The sequence below is a fragment of the Chiloscyllium plagiosum genome, unplaced genomic scaffold (genome assembly GCF_037043375.1).
Source record: "Chiloscyllium plagiosum isolate Xiang-an unplaced genomic scaffold, Cpla_swu_hap1 HiC_scaffold_7, whole genome shotgun sequence".
Classification (NCBI taxonomy): domain Eukaryota; kingdom Metazoa; phylum Chordata; class Chondrichthyes; order Orectolobiformes; family Hemiscylliidae; genus Chiloscyllium; species Chiloscyllium plagiosum.
In genome coordinates this window covers 30,676,588-30,698,624 of record NW_028270145.1, presented here as the reverse complement: position 1 = coordinate 30,698,624, position 22,037 = coordinate 30,676,588, and the positions used below count along the sequence as shown (strand labels likewise).

The following is a 22,037-nucleotide window of genomic DNA, read 5'->3' as shown; positions in this document are numbered from 1 at the left end:
CAGGCTCCAATCGCCAACATTTGACTAGATTCATTAAACGTCTCAATATTTTTCAATTTTGTTTTAAAAGTTGTTCCAAGCCTCTCTCTCTCTCTCTGTGGTGGAGCCAGCAATAAAGGTTCAGCATTCTAACAGTTACAATGATTCTGACTAATGTGGAGTTTAATATGATCTCCCCTTGCTCCCCACACATAGCACCTTTATAAGAAACCCTGGACCGCACCAGATGGTCTTCCCCCACAGCCTGTGCAATAATACTGTATTTAAATAAAAACATTCACCTGCTGCCAGTTCTCCTCCAAAGAAGGCTGTGAAGAAAAATAACCTGTGTCGTGGACAAGTTGTAATTCCTGGAAAATACTGTAATTCGCCAAAACATCCATGGTGGTGATGATAGGATGGGGAGGGAGGCAGGGGGATAGAAAGGACAGGGGGTGGGAGAGAGGAAGGGGAGGGGAGAAAGGAAAGAAGGGAAGGGATGATTATTGATGGCAATAAAAAAACAGATCGGATTCCTGTGCAATTTGCACCCCAAAAGGCAGCCAGTCTTTGCCAATTCAGCCAAATGCAAAGCTAAACTCTCTTGTTCTTTTTTAAAAATAATAAATTACAAAGTCAGTGTCTTTGATTTGGAATCCTTCTGCAGACTCCGACGCCAGCAGCTCTTTGGACAAGAATGGACTCAGGGACATGTGATGTCCATGTATTTCCGCATTAGCGATGCTTCTCCAGTGCAATCCTTGCTTTATTTTTTTCGCTCTCTCTCCCTGCCTCTTTAGCAGAACGCACCACTGGGCTCCAATGCAAAGGGGGAGACAAGCAGGAGAAAAACACATATCGTGAACACAGGAGAAGGAGGAGCGAGCAGCTCCTGTCAATCACAGTGGCTGCCTGCTTCCGTGTAAGGGCGGTGATGTAACTCAAGACCAATTGCAGACCTGGAGGCAGAGTTTACACCCACCCACTGTGCGACGGCGGATGAGACGCGCTCGCTGATTGGTTGCAGCCTGGTCACCCTGCAACCTTATATGGTGTGGTAAGACCATCTATTTTTAGAGCCCTATATAAAAGCTGCAATTGAGAATAAGCCAGCCATAGAGGGGGAGAGAGGTTAGCAAGGTAGCTAGTTACTTGCAGTAGTAGCAAGCTTTGCCCTATAAACACACTTTCTATAATAAGACGCTACTGCTGCAGGGAAGCATCAGTAAAGAGAGTGCAACTCTGAGTTAGTACTGCTGTATCTCCAGTAATTCCTGCGGTGCAGCTAAAGTTGCATCACGAGGTATTGCTTCATCAGTGTTGCTTCATCTGTATTGCAATGCTGACGCTTTGGAATACTTTCGGAGCTGCCAGTTGAGTAACTGATCATTAAAACAGCATCGAATTCTCCTCCCACATAGGCAAGTTCGCGAACACAATAGCTGCTTGACTGGTCATCGCAAATCCACATCAGCACCTCCCCAAAAGTATTTCCACCAAATCCAGGTTCCTGAAGGTCGCAGGATAAGTAGATAAGGTAGCAGAGAAGGGCATGTGGGAGATTTTCCTTCATTATGTGAGGTGTTGAATGTAAATGTAAAGGTATTGTTGGAACAATATCAAGCATAACAACATAGATAACAGGAGCAGGATGAGGCCATTCGGCCCTTCAAGCCTCCTTCGCCATTAATCACGATCGTGACTGATATAGTCGTCTCCCACATAACCTTTGACCCCATTCACCCGAATTGCTAGATCTAGCTGCCATATGCATACATTCAATTTTTGGCAGCAACCACTTCCAGTGATAATGAATTCCACAGGCTCATCAATCTTTTTGGGTGAAGAAATGTCTCCTGATCTCTGTCCTTAATGGTCCACCTCAAATCCTCAGACTATGACCCCAAATTCTGGAACATCCTGCCTGCATCTACCCTGTCTAGTCCTGTTAGAATTTAATGCTGGTTAATCCACAGCCTGAATGTTATGTACTGTTCTAGTCAGCAAATTACAAGGCTGACAGAATTGTTCTAGACAAAGTACAAGAATGTTACAGGACTTGTAAAATTGCAGGAATGTGGGAAAAATTAGATAAATTGGGATTGTTTTCCTTAGAACAATGGAATCTGGGGATTGGTTTATTCATGGTGTGAAGACCTGTCTCCTGTAGCAGAGAGGATACTTATCAAAAAAGTTTTGATGTGGTCAGAAGAATCAGCAGAAACACTGGGAAAATATTTTTCTCCCAGGGTGTCATGGGTGTCTGGAATTCACTCCCCAGTTTGGGGTTTTGAGGTGAAAACCCTCCTTTAGGAGGAACCTGGATCTACACTTGAAGTGCTGTAATCTGCAAGGCCACATTGAGAGAAGTGCATTTAAAATTAAAACATAGGAAAAGCTGAATAAGCTCACAAAACTCAAAGGTGATCAAATCTCTGGCCCAGATAGATTGCATCCATGCATTTTCGAAGGATCTAGTGATGAGAAAGCATTATCATACATACTTAATAGTTCAATAGGAAAAGATGTAAAGTAAGAGAACTGCTGGGCAGTTAGTGTAATGCCAATATTTAAGAAGGAAAGAGAACATGCCCAGCGATTTATAGACACATCAGATTAACACTGGAGAAGAAAATGGAATTTTTATTGAACACATCAAAATAAGAAATGCAACAATTAGTCAGCATGGATTTCAGAATGGAAAATCTTGCTTGACCAATCTTATGGAAACTGTTGAAGAGGTTACAGAGAGGCAATAGTAATGCCGATGTAATTTATCTGGACTTTTGAAAAGTCTTCAACAAGGTGCTGTATAATAGAATAATGAATAAGATAATAGAATGCTCAGTCAGGGGACAAGTGGGAGAATGGACTGCTGCCCGATATCAAGACAGAAAACAGAGAATGAAGTAAAAGATAGGTATTCAGAATGGCAGTTAGTGGAAATGATTTATTGTAAGGATTAGTGTTGGGATGATAATTTTACCTTAATGACTTGTGCTTTGGAATCAGAAACATAATGTCTAAGTTTGCAGTTGACATGAAATTGGTGGCAGAGATTGGAGAGACTGGGGAGAGCAATGAATATGGAGGAAGATTGTAATAACTTGCAGAAAGGCATCATTGTCATCATCGTGGCTATCCTTCAAGGTCGAGGATGATAGACTTCATTCCGTTGATCTATTTATGGGCTCTCGGGTAGCTTATGAATCCAATCTTGGATTTGAAAGTTCTTCCGCGTCAGGACAGGTAGTTCCAAATGGCAGATCGTGCTTTGATTGCTACTGCCTTGCTTTCTGTTTTCTTCTCTTTTGTTCTAGGTCTTCATATTTGTTGGCTTAGAAAGTTGCTGTTCCTTCTTGGTTGATGGTTTGCCAGAGTATCCTGTCCTTGGCTTTGGTTTCCCAGTTGTTGATGCTGATGTTACATTTCTTCATGTTGGTTTTTAAAACGCCTTTGAACCTCTTCTGTTGTCCGCCTCTTTTACATTTGTCTTCTTTAAGCTGGTAGTAGAAGATTTGTTTCGGCAGATGTTTGTCTTTCATCTGAACAACATGACCACTCCATTTTAGTTGGTTGTTGATGATGTAGGGTTCAATGCTTGTTGTTTTTGCTTCATTCAGCATGCTGACATCGGTTCTTCTATCTTCCCAGCTGATATTCAAGATGTTTCGAAGGCATCATTGATGGAACTTTTTAAATGCTTCACATGTCATCAGTTTGTTGTCCAAGATTCTGATGCATACAGGAGTATTGGGATCAGCACTGCTTTGTACACTAACATTTTGGTCTCTGCCCAGATGTCACGATCATGAAAGACTCTTGTTTGGAAATGGCCAAAAGCTGTTGCAGTGCCACGATGATGACAATGACTATGTTAGATCTCATCATTAAGGTCGACATTGGAGGACAGGTGACTTCCAAGATATGAAAAGTGGTCCATTGGTCCATGTTTTCCAGGGTTGTTTTGTCAAGTTAAATTTATGGTTCTGCCCGATTTGTCTAAGTTGGCGATGCTTGGTAGATAATCTGAGTCTCCTTGGAATTGATGGTATGTACAAGTTTCATGTATGCACGGTTGAAGGCAGTCGGAATCTGTTGTAGGTGGCTTTCTGAGAGAGCTGCAACACTGTTGTCATCTGCATATTGGAACTCAATGAGGGAACACATAGATGTCTTGTTGTGGTTCTGTTCACCAAGCTGGGAATTTGTGTTGCAGACGTTTCGTCCCCTGTCTCAGTAACATCCTCAGTGCTTGGGAGTCTCCTGTGAAGCGCTTCTGTGATCTTTCCTCCGGCATTTGTAGTGCACAGAAACACTTCACAGGAGGCTCCCAAGCACTGAGGATGTCACCTAGACAGGGGACGAAACGTCTGCAACACAAATTCCCAGCTCGGCGAACAGAACCACAACAACGAGCACCCGAGCTACAAATTTTCTCCCAAACTTTGAACATAGATGTCTTATTTTTGGACTTAAGATGGGCAAGACTGAAAAGTCTGCCATCTGTTCTGTAGACAATTTCGATTCCTGGGAGTCGGTTGTCCTTGATGACGTGAGGAAGGCATCAACATTCTAAAAGAATGGGTAAGTAACTGACATTCGATAGATAACTGTGAAGTAATACGTTTCAGTCAGGAGAATAAGGAGGTGACTTACTATTTGGAAGTTGCAAATCCAGACAAAGGAATAATGGGATCTCCAAGTACAAATACACAAATCATGAGAAATTGTGCCACTTTACAAAGGTCATGAAAAAAGGACAAAATCAAGCACTATGCCAGGGCTTCCCAAACTATGTATTGCAATCCCTCAAGGGGTCATGAGACAGGATTGTAGAGTTGTGAGTTCTGAGACAACAAAGGCTACTGTGGAGTTCCAACTGAGTGTTAACAACTGTTTCAATCCTCGTACTGTTTTGTTTTATTGTGGACATGACCTAATAGCCAATCTTCAGGACCAGATTCTTGCTCCAAAGAAGTTAGGGAAAAAGGAGGCTTCTAAGAATCCCTCAAGATTAACAAACACTTTGCCTCCCTCAAAACTCTCCCTGTCTCCCCCAGTATCACAAGCTACCTCCTGCTAAAGTGGGAAAAAGTTTGGGAAGATTTACACTAGGCATTAATCCTAGAAAGAAGGGAAGTTATGATAAATCTGTATCAAACCTTGCTTAGGCCACATTTAAAATACACTAAGAAGTTCTGTTTCCATGTGTTTAGAAGCATATAGATACACTCAGAAAGAATGCAAAGAAAGTTCACTAGGACAATACTGGGAATATATCAAGGAAGGATTTTTGAAAAAAATCATCCAGGGGATGTGGGCTTTGCTGGCTAGGCCTATCCCTCGGCGCGCTTGAGAAAGTGGTGTTGGCCTCCTTCTCGAACTGCTGCTGTCTATTTGGCATAGGTAGAACCATTTGCTGGTCCTAGACTCTCCCATGAGGGGAACATCCTCTCAGCTTTTACCCTGTCAAGCTTCTTAAGAATCCTGTATGTTTAATAGGAAACATGTTCTTCTCATTCTTCTCAACTCTAGTGAAAAAAAACCCTTATCACAGATCAAGGAATGATGGTTAGATTCTGTCTTTTTGGAGATTATCATTACCTGACACTTGTGTGATTATTGTCCAGGTCTTGATGCATTTAGGCATGGACTTCTTCAATATCTGAGGAGTCATGAATGCTGCCAAATGCTCAAGGAGGTGATGGCTTAGTGGTATTATCACAGGGCTGTTAATCCAGAGACACAGAAATGTTCTGGGGATCTGAGTTTGAATCTTGCCATGGCAGATGGTGGAATTTGCATTTAATTAACAAAAATCTGGAATTAAGAGTCTAATGATGACCGTGAATTTATTGTTGATTGTTGGAAAAACCCATCTGGTTCATTAATGTCCCTTAGGGAAGGAGACTTCCATCCTTACCTGGTCTGGCCTACAAGTGACTCCAGACCCACATCAATATGCTTGACTCTTAACTGATCTCTGGGAAATTAGGAATGGGCAATAAATGCTGGCTGAGCCGGCAATAAATGCTGGCCGAGCCAGCAACACCCACATCCTTTGAATAAAGAAAGAAAACAAACATTGTCCAACCATTGGCAAACATCCCCACTTCTGACCTTATAATAGAGACAAGGTCATTGATGAAGCAGCTAAAGATAGTTGGGCCTAGGACACTACTCTGTGTACTCTTGCAGAGATGTCCTGGAGCTGAGATGACCAACCTCCAATAAGTACAACCATCTTCCTTAGTGCCAGATATGACTCCAACCAGCAGAGAATTTTCCCCTGATTTCCATTGATTCCAATTTTGCTAGAACTGCTTATGCCACATTAAGTCAAATGTGGTCTTTGCAGAATCCAGTGTCTCCAACTGTTCCTTAATATTACATGGAGTGAATTTAATTGGCTGAAGACTGGCATCTGTGATGCTGGGGACCATGGGAGGAGGACAAGATGAAACATCCAGTCAGCACGTCTAGCACAAGACGGATATGTTTGCACTGGTTTGCTGGGCTCTTCCATCATTGAGGATGGGGATATTTGTGAAGCCTCCTTCTCCAGGGAGTTGTTTAATTTTCCATCACCATGCACAACTAGATGTGTGGGACTGTAGATCTTAGATCTGATCCAGCAATTATGAAAACACTCAGTCCTGTACATCATTTACTGTAAATGCTATTTGACAGACCAGTAGTCTTGTCTGGTAGCTTTGGCAGGTTGACATCTCATTTTTAGGTATGCCTGGTGCTGCTCCTGGCATGGCCTCCTGCACTCTCCATTGAACCAGGATTGATCCCCTGGCTTGATATTCATTGTCAGGTGAGGGATATGCCGGCCATGAGGTTGTAGATTGTATTGGAATACGATTCTGTTGTTGCTTATGGCCCACAGCGCCTCATAAATGCCTAATCTAGAGTTGCTAGATCTGTTCAAAATCGATCCATTTTGCATACTGATGGTCCCACACAACATGATCTAGAGTTTCTTCAATGTGTAGATGTGACTTCATCTCCTTAAGCTCAGTGGGATGGTCAATCTTACCGGAACTGTCATGGACAGATGCATCTGCAGTCGGCAGATTGGTGAGCATGAGGTCAAGTATGTTTTCCCTCTTTTTGGTTCCTTCACCACCTGCTGCAGACCCAGTGCAACAGTTACGTCCTTTAGGACTTGATTAGCTCAGTTAGTCCTGGTTCAGCCTCTTGGTTGTGGACATTGTGCTCGCCCACCCAGAGTCCATTCTGTTGTCACTCTCAGTCTTTCTTCTAACTGTTCTTCATAATGGAAGAGAATTGATTCATCAGTCAGTTATGGCAGGGGAGAGGTCTTATATCTATCAGGAAAGATTGAAGAGGCTGGAGATCTTTTCTTCATTAAAGAACAGACTGAGTGCTGTTCTGATAGTGTCCTTTAAAATTGTGAAAGAGATTGCTGGGGTAGATGTACAGACATGCTATCTCCATTTGTTTTAAGGGAGACAAAATGAGGGGTCATATTCCTTCTAGATGGAAGTGATCGTGGGTTTGGAAGGTGCTGTCTGAGAATCTTTGGTGAATTGCTGCAGTGCATCTTGTAGATAGTACACACTGCTACTCCTGAACAATGGATGCTGTGCCTATCAAGTAGGCTGCTTCATTTTGGATGGTGTCAAGCTTCTTGAGTGTTGCTGGAACTGCACCCATCCAGACAACTGGGGAGTATTCCATCACACTCCTGACTGGTGCCTTGTAGATGGCCGGCAGGATTTGTGGAATCAGAAGGTGAGTTACTCACTGCAGGATTCCAAGCTTCTGGCCTTCTCTTGTAGCCACTGTATTTATGTGGCAGGTCCAGGTGAGTTTCTGATAATGGTAATCCCAAGGATTTTGAGAGTTGGGGGAATTCAGTGACGGTAGCACCATTGAATGTGAAGGGGCAATGATTAGATCGTTTATTATTGATGATGTCATAGCCTAGCATTTGTGTGGTGCAGATGTTACTTGCCACTTGTCAGCCCAAGCCTGGATGTTGTCTAGATCTTGTTGCATTTGAACACGGACTGCTTCAGTATCTGAGGATTTGCGAATGGTGTTGAACATTGTGCAATCATCAGCAAACATCCCCACTTCTGACCTTATGATGGAGGGAAGGTCAGTGATGAAGCAGCATATACTGCATCCACTTTAATATATAGTGAATTCTACCATTCATACCGTATGACAGAACGTTTTTTTTAAATAAAAAGCCTTGCATCTGCATGTACTTTTAGCTTAAAGAAACTTACTTCCCATTGTCACATTTCTGACACTTAATCCATTATGAATTCCTGTGTCCTCATTTGTAATGATATAATCTAAGTGAACCCATCACCAATAATTATATAGTCGGACCACTCGGTGCTTTTTTTTCCCTCAACAAGCGTGCTACCAAATGAGCCAAGCTGACATAACATGGATTAAGAAGTCGGCCATCCCTTACTAATCTGCTATAATTCATTGACTGGGTAATTGCCTTACTGAAAAAAGGCAATCCGATGGATATAATGTACTTTGACTTGACAAAGTTCCAATTCTAAGGCTTTTAAAGGAGATTAAGGACCGTGGAATTGATGGCAAATCAGCCAGTAGCATTGGAAATCAGCATAGCAACAGAGGGCGAAGGGTGATGATCAATGTGGAAGGCTTGAGTTTGGTCTGGCAGCAATGAAGGTCTCTTGTAGTTCCCTGTCATAGAAAGATAAAAAGAAATACTGGCAATTATTGAATTAAATTGAATTGAATTAGCTTTATTGTCACATGTACTCACATGAGTCCATTGAAAGTTTACAAGTCACTGCTTATGGCACCATTTTAGGTACCTAGGTACAGATTCTTAAGTACAAATTCTTAGGGAGAGAAAAATAGAACAATAAAGAAATAAATAGTCCAATATTGCAGAACTTCAAATGTACAAAATCACTGTAATAAATTAGAAAAATAAAGAACTATTCTCTTAATACTTTGTATTTAAGTGTAGTGACATTATACACTTTTCACTGTACTCCTGTACTTCTGTACTTGAGTTCACATGACAATAAAATCTAAAATTGAAAAATCTAAAATAAAAGTTCAGAATAACAAGATAACATCGTAAAGAAGAAAAAAGGAAATAGTAAAAAAAAAGATAATTTAAAACAAAGTCCACTTGGTTCATTTCACGGCTCTGGACACAAGGACCCAATGACCCCCATTGGAATTCCAGGCTGGACCCACCATGATGTCAAAGAAAACGCCCCATGGAGTTACTTTAATAGCAGTTTTTGCAGCCATCAAAAATCCTTTGCCACCAATGAAATATTGTTGAAGTTTTTACTGTAGGTAATCAATTTGCATACACCAAATTCCCACAGCGTAATGACCAGACAACTCATCTGTGATGTTGATTAAGGGATTGGCAAGAACACTAGGAAGAACTCCCCTTACTTTCTTCAAAATAGTACTATATGATTTTTTTATATTCACCAGCAGACAGCTAGGGCCTAACTCTAAGGCTAACCTTAATCCATCTCATCTGAAATAGAGAACTGCACTGGAGTATTAGCCTTGCTTAAGCTTTCCACTGGGACTTGAATCTAGAATGGTGTGGTTCAGAGGCATCAACTGTGCTAAGGCCGGCCTGTGTACATTGTTTTTCAATGTCAACTGTGGATGACACCAGAGTGCAGTACCAAGAGACTGCTGCATTGGAAGAGATGCTGCCTTCTATTTGTAATGTCAAGACTCTATCTACCTGTGCCTACTTGAGTGGATTGAAAAGTGCTGAGTTTAGAAACAATGATCACTGACTATATACTCCCATTGCGGTGCTTCCTTGAAAGGTTGTGACAGGTTCAAAGATACTCCTGGCAACAAGATTGGAATTGGCTAGAAAAGGTGGATTAAAGAATGGCAAATAGACTTTAATGGAGACAATTCCAAGCTGGAGGATTATGAGGACACCTTGCCTAAACTAATTTATATTCCCTTGAATATTATTGATCAATGGGTAATCTATGGTGATTGAAAGAGCGGATAGGACAGTTAGGAATTATTTCCTCTAATTTGAGCATGTCCAGAATAAGGAGGTTTCACCTCAAAATTGTTCAGGGGTAATGTCAGGTTGTATTTCTTCACACAAACTCTAGAAAGAAACTCGAATTCCTGCCTTCAAAACGCTGTCGAATCTCGGTCAGCTGAAAATTTCAAAACCAGGACTGACGGATTGGATTGGGTAAGGACTTTGGAACAAAGGTGGGTAAATGATGTGGAGCTGAAGATGGAATCGAATGGCTTAGAGAGCTGAATCATTTTCTCTTGTTCCTGTCAGTATTGTCACAATGCTGTGCAAGTGTTGTCAGCAAAGAGCATAGGTAGAATTAGAGGTGGTTTTGATTTTGTTTAGAAAGAAGACAGGGTGATGGTTGACGGGAAGTGTTCATCCTGGAGTTCAGTTCCTCATGATATACTACAAGGATCTGTTTTGGGGCCACTGCTGTTTGCCTTTCTTATAAGCGATCTGGATGAGGGCATAGAAGGATGGGTCAGTAAATTTGCAGATGACATGAAGGTCAGTAGAGTTGTAGATAGTGCCAAAGGATGTTGCACATTATGGGTGGACATAGATACGCTGCAGAGCTGAGCTGAGAGGTGGTAAATGGAGTTTAATGCAGAAAAATGTGAGTTGAATCACTTTGGAAGGAGCAACAGGAATTTAGAGAACTAGGCTTTTGGTAAGATTCTTGGTAACATAGATGAGCAGAGAGATCTCAGTGTCCATGTTCTTACATCCCTGAAAGCTGCCACCCAAGTTGATAGGGTTGTTAAGAAGGCATACAGTATATTAACTTCTATTGGTACATGGATTGAGTTTCAGAGCCACGAGGTCTTGTTGAAGCTGTACAAAACTTTGGTGCGGCAGCACTTGACATATTGCGTGCAGTTCTGGTCACCGCATTACAGGAAGGATGTAGAAGCTTTGGAAAGGGTTCAGAGGAGATTTACTAGGATGTTGCCTGGTATGGAGGGAAAGTCTTACGAGGAAAGGCTGAGGGACGTGAGGCTGTTTTCATTAGAGAGAAGAAGGTTGAGAGCTGACTTAATTGAGACATATAAGATAATCAGAGGGTTAGATGGGGTGGACAGTCAGAGTCTTTTCCCTCAAATAGTGATTGTTAGCACGAGGTGACATAGCTTTAAATTGAGGGATTATAGAAATAGGACAGATGTCAAAAGTAGTTTCTTTACTCGGAGAGTAGTAGGGGCATGGAATACCCTGCCTGCAACAGTAGTAGACTCACCAATTTTAAGGGCACTTAAATGGTCATTGGATAGGCATATGGATGGGAATGGAATAGCATAGATTAGATGGGCTTCAGATTGGTTTCACAGGTCAGCGCAACATTATGGGCCGAAGGGTCTGTACTGCGCTGAAATGTTCTTTGTTCATATTTGTTCTTGAGTTGTGTTTTACATCAACATGGAGATAGTTATGCTTCACCTGTAGTTTATGAGCAAATGAGGTTCGATCTTCTCTTTACCAATTTCTTAGAATGAAATGTCATGCTTGACCATTTTGGAGAGTACTGACAGTCAACCAGATCATGTTGAACTGGAACCATGTAGTTCTGACCTGATAGGAGGGAGTGGTCCCCAATCTCTGAAGGGCAGTAGCAACCCAATTGTGTTTCTCAACAATCTAGCAGCAAGTGTGACCGTTTTCTCTTCTGAGTATCAGAACAGCAATTTTGCAGACTTATGGGATTCATTTTCTGAACTAACCATGGGTAGAATTTGAACTTCTGGCCTATGAATGGCTGGTCCAGGAGTAGAATCATTACACTACCATATCCAGTTTTCCATTATCAAGCTTGAGTGGAATTTTGGGTGAGAGTTGTTAGTCTGGTTTCATGTCAGAATCCAACAACAGCCTCATGTCTCTCTATCACTGTAATCTCCTCTGACCCTAAATCACTTTGCAACCCCATGGTCTGTTTCCCTGACTGTAACCTTGTGTAACTATCCATCCCTTTACCTCAGCCTTAGCAGTTATGTAGTGAAGAATGTAGTTCCTGTCTTTTCCTTCACCTTGGGAACCCATGAGCTGTGAAGTGAATAACGATGGACTTTGTCTTAATTTTTTTAATATACAATTTTTGTTATTAATATAGGTGCTGGAGTATGACAACTTAAACACTTTTCACCATTTTTTTTAATAAGAATACAAGTGGCAATGTATTGCTATTCTATTCTATTCTATTCAGCCACCGATAGCCAACTATCTAACCACTTTCCAACATCTCCCCTTTTTTCTTCTCCCTTACAGCAACCTCTTCAGTCAGGCTACCTTGTATTGCATTTTTTGGGTGGGCCTCCAGTTTTTTTTTAATTAAACCTCAGTGAAGCACTCTGAAACAGTTTTGTGCTAAGTGTAAATTGTTAAATTGATTCACATGTCCTACTGTGACGGTTTGAGAGAATTCAGACATTCCAGGGTTTATCTACAGCACACATAATTCCGGTTTGGTTTAACATCCATCTAACAGGTATCATCAACTTTGGAACAGGGCAGGCAATGGTCATTTAGTTGAACAAACCTGTTCGGCCATTCAATTACATCATGGTTAATCTGTGCTCCGAGTGTCGAATTGTAGAGTCATCGAGTTGTATAACAGCAGAAGCAGACCCTTCAGTCTAACTCATTCATGCTGACCAGATATCCTAAATTAATCTAGTCCCATATTGATCTAAACCCTTCCTATTCATATACCCATCCAGATGCCTTTTAAATGCTGTTATTGCACTTCCTCTGGCAGCTCATACACGCACCACCCTCTGCATGAAAACGTTGCCCCTTAGGTCCCTTTTAAATTTTTCTCTTCTCACCTTAAACTTGTGCCCTCTAGTTCTGGCCTCCCCCACTTCAGGGAAAAGACTTGTCTATTTGCCCTATTCATGCCCCTCGTGATTTTATAAACCTCTATTAGATCACCCCTCAGCCTCTAATGCTCCAGAGAAAATTGCCTTAGCCTATTCACCCTCTCTGTATAGCACAAACCCACCAACCCTGGCAACATCCTTGTAAATCTTTTCTGAACTTTTTCACATTTCACACCATCCTTCCTGTAATATCGAGCCCAGAATTGCCCACAGTATTCCAAAAGTGGGCTAACTAATGCCCTATACAGCTGCAACATGACCTCAGAACACCTATATTCAATGTACTGACTAATAAAGGTGAGCATACCAAATGCTTTCTTCACTATTCTATCTACCTGTGACTCCACTTAAAGGGAACTATGAACTTGACACTCCAAGGTCTCTTTGTTCAGAATTAGCATTCACTTAGCATTAAGTGTATAAATCCTCCCAATTTACCTTTCCAAACTACAGCACCTCACAGCACCGATCCTTGTGGCAGACCACTGGTCACAGGCCTCCAGTCTGAAAAGTAACCCTCCACCACCACCCTGTGTCTTCTACCTTCAAGCCAGTTCTGTGTCCAAATGGCTAGTTCTCCCTTAATTCCATGTGATCTAGCCTTGCTAACCTGTCTATATGAGGAAACTTGTCGAACACCTCCATATATCCCTCTACACCTCCATCCGCCATGACCAGGGCCTCCAAGCCCTCCGTTTTTTCCTCTCCAGACGTTCCCAACAGTACCCCTCCACCGACACTCTCATTCGTTTGGCCGAACTGGTCCTCACCCTTAACAATTTCTCCTTTGAATCCTCCCACTTCCTCCAGACCAAAGGGGTAGCCATGGGCACACGTATGGGCCCCAGCTATGCCTGTCTCTTTGTTGGCTACGTAGAGCAGTTGATCTTCCGTAATTACCCCGGCACCACTCCCCACCTCTTCCTCCGCTACATTGATGACTGCATTGGCGCCACCTCGTGCTCCCGCGAGGAGGTTGAGCAATTCATCAACTTCACCAACACATTCCACCCTGACCTTAAATTTACCTGGACCATCTCTGACACCTCCCTCCCCTTCCTGGACCTCTCCATCTCCATCAGTGACGACCGACTTGACACTGACATCTTCTACAAACCCACCGACTCCCACAGCTACCTGGATTACACCTCTTCCCACCCTACCTCTTGCAAAAATGCCATCCCGTATTCCCAATTCCTCCGCCTCCGCCGTATCTGCTCCCAGGAGGAGCGGTTCCACCATAGAACACACCAGATGGCCTCCTTCTTTAGAGACCGCAATTTCCCTTCCCACGTGGTTAAAGATGCCCTCCAACGCATCTCATCCACATCCCGCACCTCCGCCCTCAGACCCAACCCCTCCAACCGCAACAAGGACAGAACGCCCCTGGTGCTCACCTTCCACCCTACCAACCTTCGCATAAACCAAATCATCCGCCGACATTTCCGCCACCTCCAAACAGACCCCACCACCAGGGATATATTTCCCTCCCCACCCCTCTCCGCCTTCCACAAAGACCGTTCCCTCCGTGACTACCTGGTCAGGTCCACGCCCCCCTATGACCCACCCTCCCATCCTGGCACTTTCCCCTGCCACCGCAGGAACTGTAAAACCTGCGCCCACACCTCCTCCCTCACCTCTATCCAAGGCCCCAAAGGAGTTTTCCACATCCATCAAAGTTTTACCTGCACATCCACTAATATCATCTATTGTATCCGTTGCTCCCGATGCGGTCTCCTCTACATTGGGGAGACTGGGCGTCTCCTAGCAGAGCGCTTTAGGGAACATCTCTGAGACACCCGCACCAATCAACCAAATCGCCCAGTGGCTCAACATTTCAACTCCCCCTCCCACTCTGCCGAGGATATGGAGGTGCTGGGCCTCCTTCACCGCCGCTCCCTCACCACCAGACGCCTGGAGGAAGAACGCCTCATCTTCCGCCTCGGAACACTTCAACCCCAGGGCATCAATGTGGATTTCAACAGTTTCCTCATTTCCCCTTCCCCCACCTCATCCTAGCTTCTAACCTCCCGCAACTCGATCCCCTGACCTGTCCGGACTTGTCCGACCTTCCCAGCTCCTTTTCCACCTATCCACTCCACCCTCTCCTCCCTGACCTATCACCTTCATCTCCTTCCCCACTGACCTATTGTACTCTATGCCACTCTCTCCCCACCCCCACCCTCCTCTAGCTTATCTCTCCACGCTTCAGGCTCTCTGCCTTTATTCCTGATGAAGGGCTTTTGCCCGAAACGTCGATTTTGCCTGTCCTCGGATGCTGCCTGAATTGCTGTGCTCTTCCAGCACCACTGATCCAGAATCCATATAGATCATGTCCATCGCTCTGACCTCATCAGTCCTCATCATTACCTCTTCAAAAACTCAATCAAGTTAGTGAGATACGATTTCCCATGCACAAAGCCATGTTGACTATCTTTAATCAGTCCTTGCCTTTCCAAATACATGTAAATCCTGTCCCTCAGGATTCCCTCCAACAACTTGCCTACCACCTATGTCAGGCTCACCAGTCCATAGTTTCTTGGCTTTTCCTTACCGTCTTTCTTAAATAGTAGCACAACGTTAGCCAACCTCCAGTCTTCTATCACATGTCCCCTTTCTGATGTCCTGACTTCCCACTTAAGTATACTCCTACTGCCTTTATATTCTTATAGAGATTCACTCGATTTTTGTCGTCTATACCTGATTTATGCTTCCTTTTTATTCTTGACCAAAACCTCAATTTCTTTAGTCATCCAGCATTCCCTACAGCCAACCATCCTGTCTACACCTACCAGTGTTGCCCTTCACCCTAACCTATTGCCTTTGGACTCTTGTTATCTCATTTTGAAGGCTTCCCTTATACAACCGTCCCTTTACCTGCAAACATTGCCCCCCAATTAGCTTTTGAAAGTTCTTGCCTAAAGCTGTCAAGATTGGCGTTCGTCCAATTTAAAACTTTAACTTTTAGATTCGGCCTATCCTTTTCCATCACTATTTAAAACTACTTTCATCTCTGTGCTAAGCCCTGCTGTTATCAGACTTTGAATGGATCTCTCAAATGTTAATTCTGATCTCGCTCTCTGGACCCTCTCTGCAGCTGTAACACTATGTTCTGCACTCTGTTCTGCTACCCTGATGTACTTTGTTTGGTATAATCTACCTGTATAGCACACAGAACAACACTTTTCACTGTATCTCGGTACATGTGTCAGCAATAAATAAATCAATCAGTCAAGCCTGGAAAGAGGTTCAATGTTTCTTTTGTATATTAATAATCACCTTGTTAATTAAATGAAATTCTTCTCTGACACCAGTCAAAATGATACAGCATGGGGAGAGGCTGAGGTGATGAAGTGCCCATAAACTCTGATACTCCCCACCGTTTTAGCGACAGAGATCGAAGGGGCATGGAATGTCATTGAAGTGGGTTTGGTGTACAGTTTCGTGATATGGTATTATTCACAGCTTGTTTTTGCAAGTACCACCTTCAAAGTACATTACAGAACAGAGTTGCAACAGGCTGGTTGGTTAATAGGTTCCCTAATACGCAATGCATAGTATCTCTGAATCCACAGATGATGAGCGGAAAGGAAATGATTTGAGCTTTTGAAATTCGAACCATATGAAGACTTTGCCTTCACTTGTTGGTCAATGCGAGCCTTGCTTTTCACAATAATTGCATGAAAGATGTGCATTTGTGTTTGCGTTCTGCACTCTCAAGCTCCTCAACCTCCAACAACACAAACTACCATCTCTTAGAGGGTAAAGCAAAGGCAACAACTGGGATGAGGCTGTTGGGTCTGTATTCCTTTAAATATCAAAAATCACACACCATCAGATTATACTCCAACGAGTTTAATTGAAAACACTAGCTTATAGCGTGCTGCACCTTCATCAGGACTATAACCCAGTGTCATGTGATTTTTGACCTTGTCCAACCCAGTCCAACACCGGCACCTCCACATCATTACTTTAAAAAGCAATAAGTGGTAAAAATATTGCTCAGCGATAATAACTGGTCTTGAAATCTTGCAACATAGAAAGTGGCCATTTGGTCCATCAAGCCTGCACTAGCTCTTTGCAAGAGAAATCCGTTGACTCCCACTTCCCTGTTATCTCTCCATAGCCCTTTACTTTTCTGCATTTCAGGTTTTTTTATCCAAATGATGTTGTTGTCAACCCTAAGAACAGAGGATAGGAAGTCTCATCTGGAGAGGGTTGTAAATCTCTAACCTACCAATTATGATGTACCCAAAGGAGAATTCTATAGTAGGCTCAGTTTGAATGCTCCTGCGCTGGGCAGCACAGTGGCCGAGTGGTTAGCACTGTCGCCTCACAGCACCAGGAACCTGAGTTCGGTTCCAGCCTTGGGTCGCTGTCTGTCTGGAGTTTGCATGTTTTCCAGGTGTCTGCTTGGGTTTCCTCCAGGTGCTCTGGTTTCTTCCCACAGTCCAAAGATGTGCAGGTTAGGTGGATTGGCCATGAGAAAATTACAGGGTTACTGACTTTGGGCTGGTCTGAGTGGGATGCTCTTCGGAGAATTGATGTGGATTAAATGAGCGATATGACCAGCTTCCACAGTGTGGAATGTGTGTATCACAGTTTGAGATCTGTGGTCAACATTAGTCCGACAGATAGAGAATTGGCATCTGGTTGACAACGTGGATGATGTCCTCGCACAAAAAGCAAGTCAAATCAAATCCAGCCAATTATCAGCCCATCATTCTACTTCTGATGGAAGTGGCATTGACAGTGTAATGAAACTGGTCTCACTGGCGCTCAGTTTGTATTCTGGCAGGCCCATTCTGCTCAGACCTCATTACAACTTTGGTCCAAATGTGAAAAAAGAAGAGGTGAGGTAAGAGTGACTGAAGGCAATATATAAAGTATGACATCATGAAGAACAAAACTGTTGTTGATGCGAATCGGGAGAAAACCTCTGATGTTTGAAATCATACCGAGCACATAGGAAGATGATTATGTTTGTTGGATATCAGTCATCTCAGTCCCAGGATGTCTCTGTCAGAATTCCTTGGGGCATTTTTTTCAATTTCTTATCAACCTGTTCAGAGGTTATGGACGCCTTTGGAGCAGGTGGAACTTGAACCTAGGCATCCTGGCTTAGACGTAGGAACGTGACCACTGTACCAAAAGAGCCCAATTCCTCAAGGTAATTTCCTAGGCCCAACCATTTTCAGCTCCTTCATCAATGACCTTTACTCACCATAAGGTCACAGGTGGAGAAGTTTGCTGTCAACTGCACAATGTTCAGCACCATTCCTCAGATTCCTGAAGCAATCCATGTCCAAATGCAGAAAGATCTGGACAACATCCAGGCTTGGGCTGACAAGTAGCATGTGACATTAATGACACAAACATGCCAAGACATGACCATCTCCAACAAGAGAGAATGTAACCATCTACCCTTAACCTCAACACTACTGCTAAATCCTGCAATATATCAACATCTTGAGGGATTACTACTGACCAGAAATGAACTGGACCAGTTGCCAAAACAGAGCAATGGCTGAGAATTTTTCAGCAATTAACATTGTTTGTTTTATCATGGATTGTGCAGATCACTGGCGAGGCCAGAATTTGCTGCTTGTCCCTAATTGCATTTGTGATCCACCTTCTTGAACCATTGCAGGGTCCATCTGGTGCAGGCTCACCCACAATGCTGCTATTCACTGATTACAAAGAGGTCAGGCAAGAAATATTTCTGCCATCTAAAGATGTGCAGGTTAAGTGGATTGGCCATGCTAAATTTTTCACAGCATGCAAAAATATGCAGGCTAGGTGAATCAGTCTTGGGAAAATGCAGAGTTACAGGGATAGGAGGGGAGGGGTCTGAGAAGGATGCTCTTCAAAGGGTCAGTGTGGACTCAATTGGCCAAATGGCCTGCTTCCACACTGTAGGGATTCTTTGTTTCTATGTGCTGTCGGTATTATTCACAACCATTCATTAGCCATCCACCAAATTAATCTAAGCAGTCCCAAAAATGCTTCTGCTCTCCCATCCTCGTTGGGCTGTGGACTTCCACTAGATTTGGCCACATTGTATTAGCAAAGTACTTGCAGAAATTTGCCATTGCAACCAGCAGGATGGCTGACCGGGAAGCTCTCCCACTTTTACTGCCTGCTGCAATGCAGATTGGAAAAATTTGCAAGTTGACAGTCAACCTGTTGGTATTAGCCTTCAAGTCCTGGTGTGGGCCTGAAACTCAGAGCTTCTGGCCCAGAGGCAGGGACCCTACCCTCTGCATCAGAAGACTTCTTAAATCTCTCTTTGTATGTGCTCAAGGTACCTAATCAATCAATGACCTTCACCCAGTTTGGAGAAAACTCTGATCGCTCTCCACAGACGCTGCCAGACCGACTGAAGCTTTCCAGCAATTTCTGTTTTTGTTCCTTCACCTATGTATCCTTAACATGAAAAATATATTTAATATCCCTTTAACAATCTGGAGCAATGTAACATGCCCAGTTTTGGTTTCCTTGACTAATGAATGATATATTTGACCATGATGGGGCTGTTGTCGTACCTGCTCCAGAGGTGTGTCATAATATCTCTGAACAGGTTGATTAAAAATATTTATATTTGGCCAAGAGGGCGTGCAGTAAAGGCTCATGGATTAATGCTTAGTCGTAGCATGATGTTTGGGATCGGACTTTCTTCTCTAGGTGTCAGAAGAATGAGAGAGAGGTGTTTTCACTCAAATGTATAGGACTCCTAGAGATTAGATTTTGATTCCCATGGCTGGACAGTCTAGAAAGAGGGATCTCCACCTCAAGATAAGGAATTGGCCATCTGGGACTGAGCTGAAGAGAAATGTCTTATTTGTGAGTCTAGTGAATTCTTTGGACATTCAGGAGGCTGCGTCGTTGGGTATATTCAAGACAGAGGTTGATAGATTTATGGGTGCATCAGGATTCAAGGATTTTGTAGATTGCGTGGAAAAGTACAGCTAAATTAGGGGATCAGCCATCATGCTGTTTAATGATTGAGCAGGTCGGATGGGCTAGACACTTTTGAAAATAACCAGTTAAAATGAATGAACCAAACGAGACCAAATTAAAGAAGAAACTTAAAGGGGTACTCTAACAAAAATCAAACGTTCAAAGCAAGTTTAAAATTAAGCAAAAATGTTGTTTTTGGGTGGGATAATACACTTCAACCCCTGCAGAGCTCACTGGATGTGCCATGCTCTTTCCCTGGGGACACATGGTGCAGATGTACTAATAGAAGTGAAGCAGTCAGTAAGGTATAGTGGACCCCTTCAGGGTCTGCTTCCATTTATAGTTACCTTGGCTAGGCCCAGGAGGAGATCCTCTGATCAGTCCACTCCAAGTAGTCAAAGATCATGATTGTGAAGCTAATATGAAACTAAAAATTAAGGAGAAACCCCTCAGTAAATTTGATCTGCAATCAAGTGTACCATCAAATATAGAGTACAGATTTCTCTAGGTCATAGCAAATTCAAGTAGATTGGGGTCTACTATTCTTACACTTATTTATTACTCTAAAGAAACAAGTTTTAAAAACTGTCTTGAAGTCAGAGAGAGAGAGAGGTAGTAAGGCAACAAAGTTTACATCAGTGCATCTTGTCGATGGTACACACTGCTGCTACTGAGCATCGGTGGTGGAGGGAGTGGATGCTTGTGGATGTGGTTCCAATTAAGTGGGCTGCTTTGTCTTGGATAGTGTCAAACTTTTGGAGTTGTTGGAGCTGCACTCATCCAGACAAGTAGGGAGTATTCTATCACACTCCTGACTTGTGCCTCATAGGTGGACAGGATTTGGGGAGTCAAGAGGTGAGTTACTCACTGCAAAATTTCAAGCCCCTGACATGTTCTTATAGCTACTATATTTATGTGGTGAGTCCATTTTAATTTCTGGTCAATAGTAACCATTAAGGTGTTGATAGTGGGGGATTCAGCGAAGGTAATGCCTTTAAATATCAAGGGACAGTGATTAGATTGTCTCTTTTTGGAGATGGTCATTGCCTGGCATTTGTGTAATGCAACTGTTATACACCACTTGTCAGCCCAAGTCTGGATATTGTCCATATCTTGATGCATTTGAATACTGATTTAGTATCTGAGGAATTGCTAATGTTGCACAATTATCGGCGCATATCCCCACTTCTAACCTTATGATACAGTGAAGGTCACTGATGAAGCAGCTGAAGATGGTTGGGCCTCAGTCACTACCTTGAGGTACTCCTGCAGAGATGTCCTGGAGCTGAGATGACTGACCTCCAATGGCCACAACTATCTTCCTATGTGTCAGGTATGCCTCCAACCAGCACAGAGTTTTCCCCATTTCCCTTTGACTCCAGTTTTGCTAGGGCTCCTTGATGCTACCACTCGGTCAAATATGGCCTTGATGTCAAAGGCTGCCGCTCTCACCTCACCTCTGGAATTCAGCTCTTGTGTCCATGTTTGAACCAAGGCTGTAATGAGGTCAGGAGCTGAGTGACCCTGGCAGAACCCAAACGGGGCATAACTAAGAGATTATTGATGAGCAAGTGCTGCTTGATAGCACTATTGATGACACCCTCCATTACTTTACTGATGGTCGAGAGTAGACCAATGGAACGATAATTAGCTGAGTTAGATTTGTCCTGCGTTTGTGTACAGGACGTACCTGGGCAATCTTCCACATTGTCAAGTAGATGCCAGTGTTTAAACATTTTTTTAAAAATAGAAGATTTTATCTATTAATGACAGAAAGAATGATTGCTATTTAAACAATGGCCTTTCACAACCTCCTAATGTTTCAAAGTGATCGGTGTTAATGACTGGACAATAGGTTTGCAATGTTAGTTTAGATATAAATATTGAACAGATATCTTTGACTAGTGAAAAAGGATTTCTAGGTTCACCTGAGAGGACAGAGAGGTTCAATGTTTCACCGAAAAGGTGGCGTCTGCAACAGTGCAGCAGTCTTTTAGTACTGCACTGGAGTGTCAGCCACGGTTATTTGCTCAGCAGTCTGGAGTGGGATTGTATTATCATTCTCCTTATATGTGTGCCTGTTCTGATTTCCAGGTTTTCCACAATAGAGTAGAACTTAAACCCTGCTTCACTGCTGATTACTACAATCTTATACAAAC

General features: G+C 43.0%; 1 protein-coding gene across 1 annotated transcript in view; it reads right to left on the bottom strand.

Annotated features, from left to right (window-relative positions):
* The window catches only part of LOC122551431 (Krueppel-like factor 7), an 85,878-nt gene extending 85,088 nt beyond the window's left edge, over positions 1 to 790 (bottom strand). The window contains exon 1 of the mRNA XM_043693329.2: positions 282 to 790. Within this exon, the coding sequence (XP_043549264.1) occupies positions 282 to 383 (102 nt within the window). The 5' untranslated portion in view covers positions 384 to 790. The remainder of the gene's footprint in view (positions 1 to 281) is intronic.
* Between the last annotated feature and the right edge of the window lie 21,247 nt (positions 791 to 22,037).